Source organism: Thamnophis elegans, chromosome 7 (genome assembly GCF_009769535.1).
Source record: "Thamnophis elegans isolate rThaEle1 chromosome 7, rThaEle1.pri, whole genome shotgun sequence".
NCBI lineage: Eukaryota > Metazoa > Chordata > Lepidosauria > Squamata > Colubridae > Thamnophis > Thamnophis elegans.
The window spans coordinates 685,693-697,833 of NC_045547.1; the positions used below are offsets into that span (position 1 = coordinate 685,693).

At 51.9% G+C, this 12,141-nt stretch overlaps 1 protein-coding gene across 1 annotated transcript in view; it reads right to left on the reverse strand.

Moving 5' to 3' along the window:
- Nucleotides 1–12,141, reverse strand: part of SHANK3 (SH3 and multiple ankyrin repeat domains 3) — a 204,897-nt gene that overhangs the window by 156,654 nt on the left and 36,102 nt on the right. Inside the window, exon 2 of the mRNA XM_032221683.1 lies at nucleotides 2,421–2,624. Coding sequence (XP_032077574.1) covers nucleotides 2,421–2,624 — 204 coding nt within the window. The remainder of the gene's footprint in view (nucleotides 1–2,420; nucleotides 2,625–12,141) is intronic.

Genomic DNA, 12,141 nt, shown 5'->3' on the forward strand with positions numbered 1-12,141 from the left:
AGCTTCCAGAGATTTGGGCCTGCTGCCCGCTGACCCACGGATTCAATCAATCACACCATCCCAGGCCAGCTGCAGACGTGGCCTGCAGCTCCCCCCACCCCGCCCCACTGCTGGCTCCCCCACGGACTTCCCCTTCTCAAGGCCATGGGAAGGTCAGGGCTGCAGCTGGTAAAGCACAGCTGATCGACAGGGCCGTTTTTAAGGACACGGGACTCCAAGCTGTGGTGCCCCTTTGGCCAAGGTGGGCAACTAGGGACCCTTTAAGACCCCTGGACTTCAACTCCCAGAATTCCTGAGCCAGAATTTCTCATTCCTCAGCCAGTCTGTCTGAATGTCTGTCTGTCTCTATCTCCATCCATCCATTCTCACCCCTCTCTGTCCCGCCTCCCCTCTCATCTCCCTCCCTCCATCTATCTTCCATCTCTTTATCCTGTCCTCATCCTCATCATCACCACCATCATCATCTCTCCTCTCTCTCCCCCAGAAATGTGTGACAACAAGATAGCTAGAATATAAATTTAATGAACCAATAAAATAAATCTATCAACTATCTACCTGCCTATCATCCATTTCCTCCCTCCCTCCCTCTCTGATATGCTCTTCCAGGGGAGCAACAATTAACAGCCGAGGAGACTTTGGAACTGGGGAGTTGGGGGGGGGGGCAGATTGGATCCCAATAGACCTTTGGGCTTTATTGACCCAGAAGAGCCTGGTTCTCCTCCAGTCACCTCCTGGGCCCTTCGACAGCTTAGTTTGGAAACTGCTATTACAATTACATAATATTTGTCCTATTTTAGGACGTGCAACTCTCAGGGGAAAAATCTGGGAGGAGGACAATATGTAAACGAGAGAAATAAAGCAAAATAAGCCCAGGTAGGACTGTCGGGGGGGGGGGGGGGAGGGACCTTTGGGGAGGCACATATGTTCAAATCGTGGCACGTGGAGCCCTTCCCTGACTCTCCTGGGTGTTCTTGCAAACCCGCGGAAGGTAATTTGCAGAATGTACTTCCGGTTTCCCCTGGCAAAGCGAGATTTTAGATCTCCCGCGTGCCAATGAGACACAACACCCCTCTGACCCACAGACAGGGTCCCAGAAGGCGGCTGGAGCAGAAGAGGGGTGGAGGCGTCCGAGGGCTCCTCCCCAGGCCCTCCGCTCCCAGGCCCAGCCTTCCCTGCTGGGGGCTCCCTCCCTCAATGGCTCTTTCGCAGCAGGACCGAAGGGCCCCGCCGGGCAGGGGAGGCTTTGAGCGCCGGCAATCTGAGAAGAAACGGGCGATTCGGGGCTTCACGATCGGCAGCCCCTTACGGTCCTTGGCAACAAGATTTGTGACTGTGCCGGTGCTCAGGGCCAATCCTGCTTTGAAGATGGGCGTTTAACAGCCGCTGGATGCCCGCAGGAGAATTAACGGGAGCCCCCAGGCCCCACAGCATCCAGGGGGTGTGAGTGTCAATCGGTGCGGTTCCATTTGTAGCCCACCCCTCCCAAACAAGGGATCGGGAAGAAGATCCTCTGGCCAGGAGACCTGCCCTGCTTGGATAGCTGAGCGGTTTCTTCCCTCGCGACAGAGGCCTGGCTCCCCTGGGCGGCCCAAGCGGACCTCGCTCGGCTCAGGGGAGGCTGTGTGGGCAGCCACCTGACCCCCGGCTGCAGGAGCCCCCCAGCCCTGTTCCCAACCCCCAGCCTGGGATCCCTGCGGGCTTTCTGACCCCTGAGCGGTCTAGGCAGATGGGCTGGGGGAGGGCGGTGAGCCCTGCAGAATCTTCCAGACGTTGGGGAAGAACTCGGCCTCAGGACGGCCCCAACTTTAAAGGAGAATATGTGTAGCTGAGGGTTGGAGTGAGGAGTCTTTGGGGCTCCCTGAGCTGGGGGGGGGGCGGGTTTCCTTGCATTGCGATCCCCAGCACTAAGGGATGTTTACAAGAACTATCAAGCTCAGAGAGCACCAAGGATGGATCTCGTAGTCTCCTCTTCCACCTCCTCCTCCTCCTCCCTTCTGCAAATCCCTCTTCCTTCTAAACCTGATGATGTTACCTAGATGGGTCATGAAATGTCTGCATGAAAAGAACCAAGTTCAGAGAGCACCAAGACCGCACGCTCCTCCTCCTCCTTGCCCTGATGATGTTACCTAGCTTGGGTCATGAAATGTCTGCAAGACACCCACCAAGCTCAGAGAGGACCAAGACCCCCATCCCTCCGTCTCTGCTTACAGGAGCCCTGACCTTGCCAGGCCGGTTCCCTGGGCTTTGCGTTGAGGGGGAGGGTCTCCCCTCCGGTCTCCCAGCAATGCACCCCTCTACCAGCAAGGCCCCCTTTTCTAAGCCCCCCTCTCTCGAAGCACCGCAGAGCTGCTGAGCCCAGGAGAAGCGGCCTGTTGGAGTGGGGGGAGCCCCCCCCCGAAGGAGCCCGTGCCCCCCAGTACCTCCAGATAAGGGACGGGGGTGTCCGGGTTGAGGGGGTACTCCCTCAGCAGCCGCTCTTCGTCCAGGAACTTCCCCGCCCGGCCGTTGAAGGCCGGCTGGAAGAGGCCATAGTTGAGGACGTCCTTCAGGCTGTGGTTCAGGGTGCAAAGGATGCGCTGCTTGGAGGTCCAGATGGGGACATCGGGGTTCAGCCGCAGACACTTCTGTGGAGAGAGGGAGACAGGCAAAAAAAAGGGGGGGGTTTGTCAGTAGCCATCCAGGCAGGGAGGGGGGGGTCACAGCCCAGCTGGAGTGGGCCCTGCCCATTGGCATCTCATCTACGTTCGCTTGGCACCTGGCACAGAGCAGGTGGATCTGCAGGATGGATTCACATTTCCCACCCTAAAATACGAAGGTTAAAAAGACCCGCATTCAGACACGGGAGGCCTCCATCCGCCACGGTCCAAAGCTACGAGGGCCCCGGGAAATGGGGACTGATGGCCGTTTCGTGCAGTTATGACCTTTGCAACGCCCCCCCCCCGGTCACCAGGTCAAATTTCGGACACTTGGCAAGGGGTTGGCATATATGACGGCTGCTGTGTCCTGGCGCCTTTGGTCAATGGGGGAGCCGGATTCATCTAACAACCTGGCTCGTCAGGATAACCTCGTTATCCTGACGAGCCGAGGTGGCGCAGTGGGCAGAGTGCAGCACTGCAGGCCACTTCAGCTGACTGTTATCTGCAGTTCAGCGGTTCTAATCTCACCTGCTCAAGGTTGACTCAGCCTTCCATCCTTCCGAGGTGGGTGAAATGAGGACCCGGATTGTTGTTGGGGGCGATATGCTGACTCTGTAAACCGCTTAGAGAGGGCTGAAAGCCCCATGAAGCGGTATATAAGTCTAACTGCTATACCTGCTATTGCTAACCATATGACTAAATTAACAATTGTGGCAAGAAAGGCCATAAACGGGGGCGAAACTCACTTGGCAAATATCTCATTTAGTAATGGAAGTTGTGGTTATAAGTCAAGGACTGCCTGCACCAACCTCTGGGCCATCTAACCACCGATGCTCAGCCTTCTTTACGTGGGGAAGGGAAAAAGAGGTCAGACACGGGAGTCGTGTGGATGGTCTCAGCTTACAGCCGATCACAATGTGATGTAAGGTTCCATATACAGTTTCTACATGACAACTTTTATTCCAGTGTTTCTCAACCTTGGCAACTTGAAGATGTCCGGACTTCAACTCCCAGAATTCCCCAGCCAGCATTCGCTGGCTGGGGAATTCTGGGAGTTGAAGTCCGGACATCTTCAAGTTGCCAAGGTTGAGAAACACTGGTTTATTCGTAGGCTGCCCAGAATCCCTCTCCGAAGGAGGCAAGTGGTTCAAAAATGCGAAAAATAAATAAATGATGGTTGCATCATCATCATCATCATCATCATCATCATCATCATCATCATCATCATCATCATGACTTTCCCAACCGGCTTTCTGACCCCCAGAGTCAACGGGGGAAGATGGATTCACTCAGCAACTGCAGTGTTTCACTGACAACTGAGGCCAAAAAAAATTAATGTCTTAAAATCAGGCACAACGGACAAAACGACCCCCTGGCTCAGCCCCAGAAATCCAGCTCCCAATTTGATTTATTTATTATTTTAGGACATTTTTTGTTGCCGCCTCTCTTCGTGCGTGGCGACTCCAGGCGGCTTAAAGGAATATAAAACCCTCAGATATGATATAATTAACCATGTTGATTGAAAAGCAAAGGCCACGTGCTCTGCACACACAGACACAAAAGAGTTTGTGAGAGGCTACAACTTTGCGCCTGGACCCCGAAGGGGTTTTGCTGCCTGTCTCAGAGGGAAGTGGATATGTGTCATTATTTGGGGAGGGGGCTGGGGGTGCACTCCCAGGAACCAAGCAGCTAATTTGGGGGAGCAGGAGACTCTCTCTCCATGTCCCCCCTCTCCAGAAGACAAAATCCAGAAACTCCGAAGCTTCTGTGGAGCCAGATGGACTCCAGTCTGGATTGCTGCGATGTTCTTTATAGGGGGTGACCCCTGGAGTTTGCCCCGAAATTTCCTGACAGGAAGAACAATTAACTATTGGAACGGCTTGCCTTCAGAAGTGGTGGAGCCTCCAACCCTGGAGGTTTTTAAGAAGAGACTGGAGAGTCACAGGTGGGTGATGAGGAAGAGGAGGAAGAGCTGGGCCCAGTGCCTGATGCGTGGATGCACAGAATGCAGAGGAGAGGAGAGCAGTGGAAATCTATGGGCTGGTCCTTGGGACGGAAGAGCCACCGCTGCTAGCAAAGCTCTGGGGATCAAAGGCAGGAGCCAGAGATGAACAGACGTGGCAGGCAACTATTCATCTCCTTGCCGGAGGGACTTGTTAGCCCTTCATGGTATTGGACCTGGGTACTTGAGAGACCACCTGCTGCCAATTACCTCCCACAGACCCATTAGATCTCACAGGGTTGGCCTCCTCCGGGTGCCATCTACCAGCCAATGCCACCTGGCTATTACCCGGGGGAGGGCCTTCTCTGTGGCAGCTCCGGCCCTCTGGAACGAACTCCCCGCAGGGATTCGGACCCTCACCTCTCTCCAGGCCTTCCGAAAAGCCGTCAAAACCTGGCTTTGCCGACAGGCCTGGGGGTGATGAGTTCCCTCCCCTCTCGACATGTATGGTTGTGCGACTGTTGCCTACTTTTATTATTTGTATTTTGTCTTTTATGTTCCCCCTTTTTTTCCCCTTTGAATTGTTTGCCGCCCTGAGTCCTCCTGGAGAAGGGCAGCATACAAATAATAAAATTCTATTCTATTCTATTCTATTCTATTCTATTCTTCTATTCTATTCTATTCTATTCTATTCTATTCTATTCTATTCTATTCTTCTATTCTATTCTATTCTATTCTATTCTGCTGTGTGAGAAAGAGAAAGGCTTTGCCAGGGCTGTGGGTGCTTTTCATAAAGGAACCGTTGCTTCAACAAGGGTTTCTCGTGTTTGGGGAGCTGGGTCTGAACAGTCCCTTCCGATTCTGTCTATTCTGCTCCATTATTCTGGTTCAAGGATCCTTCCATCTTATGGAGGATTTGCTTTGGCTGGTGATTGCTAATGGGATGCAACTCCATCTGTTGGCATTGGCCATGAGATCCCTAAAAAAATAATAATAAATAAACGCCCCCTCTTTCTCTTTACACCTTCCCTGAGAAATCGCTCCTCTCCCTGTGCCAAGCGAGGACTGGAAACTGGGCCCTTTTTCTGATATTTAGGATTGATGTATGCCCAGCAAGAAAATTACACCTCTCCTGAAGCCTGGTTTCTGCTTTATCAAAGAGACTCAGAGAGCAAGAGAGCGAGAGAGAGAGAGAGAGATCTATAGATTGAAAGCTTGGAGCAGCAAGAGAGAGAGAGAGAGAGCAGACTCTGAATTCGAGATGAAAATGAATAATGCAGAGGCTTGCTAGCTGAGAACACTCATCGCCTCTACAGAAGAGGAGGAAAAGGGGGGAGGGGGATCGACAGGGGGGAAATGTGGGGAGACACCCTCAAACAAGCTCTCACTTAGTCCCCCCCCCACACCCTCCTTGATCAGCTGGGCCATTTTCATACCCTACTTCCCCCCCCCCCCCCCGTTATCTGGAGGTCCTACTATCTCTCCTCCACTATCAATATTCTGAATGAGGTCTGGCCAAGAGATAACAAAGAGGTTGTGACACTTTCTAAGGCCTTGGGGAGGCCACACTTGGAATTCTGCACCCAGTTTTGTTAGCCAGAAGAAGATGCGGAGACTCTAGGACAGTGTTTCTCAACCTTGGCAACTTGAAGATGTCCGGACTACAACTCCCGGAATTCCCCAGCCAGCATTCGCTGGCTGGGGAATTCTGGGAGTTGAAGTCAGGACATCTTCAAGTTGCCAAGGTTGAGAAACACTGTCCTAGACACTTCCCCATCTTCAAGTTGCCAAGGTTGAGAAACACTGTCCTAGACACTTCCCCATCTTCAAGTTGCCAAGGTTGAGAAACACTGCTCCAGGAAGAGAAGAGCAACAAAGAGGATTAGGGGACTGGAGGTTAAAACAGGCAAAGAACGGTTGCAGGAATTGGGCGTTTAATGATGAGAAGCACTAGGGGGGACATGATGGTGGTATTCCAATATTTGAGGGACTGCCCCAAAGAAGAGGGGTCAACCTCTTCTCCAAAACCCCTGAAGGCAGAGGAAGAAGCAACAGGTGGAAACTAATCAAGAAGAGAAGCGACCTGGAACTAAGGAGAAACTTCCTAACAGTGAGGACAATTAACCAGTGGAACAGCTGGCCTCCAGAAGTCCTGGGGCAGAGGGGCAGAGCCCTGATCCAACGTGGCCAAGGTGTCCAGTTTTGGCAATGAGCTTTTAACCCGGTTCATTCCCAGGCAGGTCAAGGGCCCCGGCACACCTTCTCCCAATGCAGCCCCCCCCCCTTCATGTATATTTTGCCCAGAAGCGGAAGGAAGAAGGGGAGAGAGGATGCAGCCCCAGCTCATCTGTAAACATTCCCCAATGTACCTAAACACCTCAGACATATTGGGGTTATTCTGCCTTGTGTGAAGAAAAATATTTTCATTCCCACCCAACTTTACTCGGTGCCATCTGGGCAGGAAGGTGGGATGTAAATGGAAACAATCATCAGAATAACCGGCTGTCTGAAGGCATCACCCCGCATCCACCCCAGCGGAAAACGGCCTGTTGGCTGAAGACCGGATTGGCGCAGAGGTGGCCGGCCCCTGAGTAAACACGGCTCAGGACCGGCCATATGTGAGGCTGGCGTACCACTGCGAGCAAACCCACGCCCTGACATTTTGATGCATGCGCTGACATTTTACTGAATGGGCACTGATAGATTCTCAGAAGCCTTTGTGCTAGAGATCCAGCGAAAATCAAGTGGAATAAAAAAAAAAAGAGAGAGAGAACCAGGACATCCCCTGAAGAGGAGAATATGTAAACACAACAACGGATAGAGTGGATGGAGGGAGGAGTAGAAGGGAAGATGGGAAGGAGAGGAGAAAGGAGAGGAATAGGAGAAAGGGAAAGGCAGAGGAAGAATGGGAGGGAATGTAAGAGTAGGAAAGAGGGGAGGAATGGGAAGAAGAGGGGAAGGGTAAAGGGGAGGAAGGGGAAGGAGAGAAGGGAAAGGAGAGGAGGAAGGAAGGAAGGAGAGAAGAAAGAGAAGAAAGGGGGGTAGGAAGGAGGGAGGGAAGGAGGGAGGGAAGCAAGGAGGGAAGGAAGGAGGGAAGGAAGGAGAGAAGGAGAGAAGAAAAGAGGGAAGGAAGGAGGGAAGGAAGGAGAGAAGGAGAGAAGAAAGGAGGGAAGGAAGGAGGGAATGTAGGAGAGAAGGAAGGTGGGAAGGAAGGAGGAAAGGAAGGGGGAAAGGAAGGAGAGAAGGAGAAAAGAAAGGAGGGAAGGAAGGAAGGAAGGAGGGAAGGAGGGAAGGAGGGAAGGGGAAGGAGGGAGGGGAGTAGGAGAGAAGAAACGAGGGAAGGAAAGAGGGAGGGAGGGAAGAAGAAGTAGGACCGTTGTAAGATAAGATGGATCTATGGGATGTTAAAAAAGCAATCTTCAAGTATATTGTCAACAGTAGGGAAAAATTGTTATAAATGCATATTATTAATAACAGTTATGAGATCATATAATTGTGAATGTATATATGAAACTGAAAAAAAAATAAAAAAAATAAATCAAGTGGAATAAATATGAGGAATGGGGCCATTGTTTGCCACAAGACCAGCCCCCCATCCAATGCTCAGAGGGATTATTTTAGTTTGTCCTTAGCTCTAGAATGAACACAGCAGAATAACACAATCAGAAGGGACCCCGGAGGTCTTCTAGTCCAACCCCCTGCTCAAGCAGGAGACCCTATATTATTCCAGGCAAATGGTCCTGATAAGGTCTCAGCCTCTGTTCGAAGGCCTACTGAGTACTGGAGAGACCAAATTGGCCTGCAAGAAAGACTAATGAAGAATGGAAACAAGACACGGGAAGGCTGATACATTAAAAAAAAACACAGCAGGGGAGACAGTGAGACTAATCCTGGCTGCACAAGACTCAGCCTTAAGGAAAAATGCACACCAAGCCAGAATTGAGAAGAGAGCAACAGACAATAAGGGCGGCCTATGAGAGAAGCTGCAGAAACAGGGGACTTCCTGGCATATTGGCTGCCAGAAGATCACCCAGACTGACTACAAGCAGCGGTGTGAAAAAGTAACGACAATGGTGCACTGGAAGATCTGCAAGAAATACCATTTGCCTGCAAGCAAGAACTGGTGGGAGCATAAAACAGAGAAAGTGACAGTGAGTGAAGACTTCAGAATGGAGACAGACAAGCGCCTGCCACACAGCACACCAGATTTAACAATTGTCCCCAGGAAAGACAAAAAGGTGTGGCTAGTGGAGGTGGTGGTCCTGGGAGGCAGCCGAAGAGAAGGGAAAGAACTGCAGAAGATCACAAAGACCCGCAAACGGAAACAGAACAATTGGGGGGAAAGAAAGCAGAGGCAGCCCCAATAGTCACAGGGTGCAACCCCTTGGGTGCAATCCCGAAACCTCTGGAGCACCACTTCAACACCATCGGCATTGACAAATCCACCCCCAGTCAATTGCAAAAGGCAACTTCGCTCAAAATAGCTCACATCCTGTGACTTAACCCCTAGCACCCCAAAACGTCCACATCTGGCTATCCCAGATCTCTGGGAAGGACTGGACAGGCGGATAAAAATGCCAGCTCCGGTCTGAACATCTGGCTGACCGTGAAATCAACCATAATACTACTTTATGAGATCTGCTGGAAGGCCCTCAATGGATCAGACAGGGACAACCTTCCCGCTGCCTTTCCCCGAAATGGCCTGCTTACGTGTTTGCCGTAACCCCTGAAGGCCAAAGTGGGGCCAAGCTCCCTCCAAGTCTCGTGAAGGGCAGCCTGACAGACCCAGAGCATCAAAAGGAGAGAAGCAGATCTCCACCCTCCATGCAGCGTCAGGATGGGGGGAGGAAGAGGAGGAGGAGGAGGAAAGAGAGAAATAGGAGGATAAGGAGGAGATGAAGTCCTAGCTGCTCTCACCCCCCTTTGCAAGGTGCAGCTGCTTGGGAAGAGGACCAGCCTTCGATATAAAAAGAGCATTTTCTAAAAGCATCACAAGAACAACGTCTGCCCGCTTCATACCCCAAATAAATAGGAGGCAAGGTGAGGAGTAAAGAAATTTGGCAGCAGCTCCAGATTGGCTCCCTCAGAGAGAAACAGAAGGAGGAACATTTGCAGCAGGAGAACAGACACGAGACACAGAGGCCTTCAAACAGAAATGGAGAAAACGGGACGCAGCAAGACACGTCGACCACGACAAGAGAGAGAGAGAGAGAGAGAGGGAGGGAGGGAGAGAGAGAGAGAGAGAGAGAGAGAGAGAGAGGGAGAGGGAGGGAGGGAGGGAGGGAGGGAGGGAGAGAGAGAGAGACAAGGCTGTGGACCTCCAAATCAGCGGCCGGGACACATTTGCCCAGATCACTGGAGAGTCCAACTGCTGGCTTGACCATTACGTTGAAAAGGGGCCACTGACCAACCATGAAAACTGAGTCCAGATGGACATCCAGGACACAGTGAGTCTGACCTTGCAGGGCTTCCAGAAACCAAATCGTACTTCTAGGTGAAGAAGCAACAGAAGGGAGGAAGGAGAAGCAATGGCCAAAGGATCAGGACTGCACCATTGACAGTTTGAGCCGTGTTTCTCAACCGTGGCCACTTTAGGATGGGGGGGGGGGGCCTTCATCTCCCAGAATTCTCCAGGCAGCCACGCTGGGAACCTGGTGGGGTGTTGGTTGGGCAGCTAAGGGGGTGGGGAAGGGTCCCTTTGAGCTGGGAGCTCTCGAAAGGACTGGGACATCAGCCTCCCCACCCAGGCAGAGTTTAAACGAGGGGCCTCGATTTATTGCATCCAATTGAGCCAGAATGATGGTTGTAAGTCACGCCGGTCCTTAAGCAGGTCATCGCATGACCACACCCAATTTTACACCTTTTTCTCCCTCCCAACAGTCATTAAGTGTCTATGCAGATTCTCAGCCGTCCAGGTCATAAACCTCCAAGTGGCCTCAAGGACTCTCAGAGGGAGCGCAAATGACCAGAGGATTGCAAGAATAGAAACCCTCCCATTCTCCACCATTCGGTCAAAGCAGAAGACGCGTCTTGGATGAGAAGCAAAACGTCTTCACGGGGGGGAAAAAGAGTTCAGTTGCTTCTTGAAAAAGCACTTTGGGGACAGTAGTCGTTAAGCAAACACGGAGGTTATAAAGCGAACTCAAGTGTTCCCGAAGGGATTTCTTTGCCAAAAACTGAAGATAAACACCAGTTTCCAGGAAAGGTTGTACGCTGCAGTCAGACAAATTGCAAAGGTGCCGAGAGCCAAAAGTGCAATCAGACAACTGCGGGGGGGGGGGGGGGGGGCACTGGAGCATCAATCTCGGGGGTAAGATCCTTTTCGGAGGCCTGTCCTGACTTTGAATGGTTGCTAAGTGAGGACTACAATTATCTGCTTATATGAGCACTCAAAGTTGTGTTTATTATAAAGGCAATTGGACGTTATAATTTTCCTTTAAGGGGTTTTGCTTCTAATCCAAGAAGCTTCTTCAGCTCAAACTTCAGAACTGGATGAGGAGTGAAACGTCTTAAAGGAAAAACATGCAGTTCAGTTGCCTTTAGAATAAAAGCTCCTGTGGGACAACCATCATCCTGATCCGGCTCTCCAAACTCGTGACCCGTCAAAACCGCGCTCAACTAAGCCGCGCCCGATTAAACCGCGTCGCTGACGTCATCAGCAGGGCGACAACAGTGACCGCGGAGAAAGAAGGGCGCTTTAAATAGCGCTTTGAAAGCAAGCCGATTCAAGTTAAGGTAAGGGTTAGGTTTAGGGTTAGGTTTAGGGTTAGGATTAGGTTTAGGGTTAGGTTTAGGGTTAGGTTTAGGGGGGTTAGGTTTAGGTTTAGGGGTTAATTTTAGGTTTAGGGTTTACAGCGTGCTTCTGTCTCCACGCTGTTGTCACCCTGTTGATGACGTCAGCTACGCAGTTTAGTCGGACGCGGTTTAGTCAAGCACGGTTTTGTGGTGGAACCCTCCAAACTTGGCAACTTTTAGACTTGTGGACTTCAACTCCCAGAATGTTGGCTGGGGAATTGTGGGAGTTGAAGTCCACAAGACTTAAAGGTGCCAAGTGTGGAGTCCCCTGACGAGGGGGGTGAATGAGGACGTGCACAGACCCTCTAGGGACCCTTGGGTTGCCTTCCTGGACTGGGAAGACCAAACAGGGAGAACTCCACGCAGCTTTTCTGCCCCATGGACTTGGGTCCAAGGCCCCCTTTCCCCCTCCTCCCAAGCTGGCATCTCTGCTGCTTCACCAGCCGGTTTGGCCCCCATTCTGGATCGCCCACTGCTTTGGCTGCCGCTTCTCAGGGCTTGGTCGTTGCTGGCCTTTTTTCCTTCCTTCCTTCAGAATCCAACCAGGACAGGACTCTGCCGCCTGCAGAGAAGAGCTCCTGGGAAGACCCAGAGGGGTTTCTGGAGAGGGCCCAAGAGTTATCCAGGGAAACCCAGCCAGGCTGGCAGAAGAGTTGCAGGGGGCACTGCCAAAGGCCTGGCAGGAGGGAGCCTGATACACTTGCTGCCTGTCCTCTCCCAGGGTTCGTTCTGCCCTCTGGATGGGGCCCTCAACCATTCTGGGCTTCC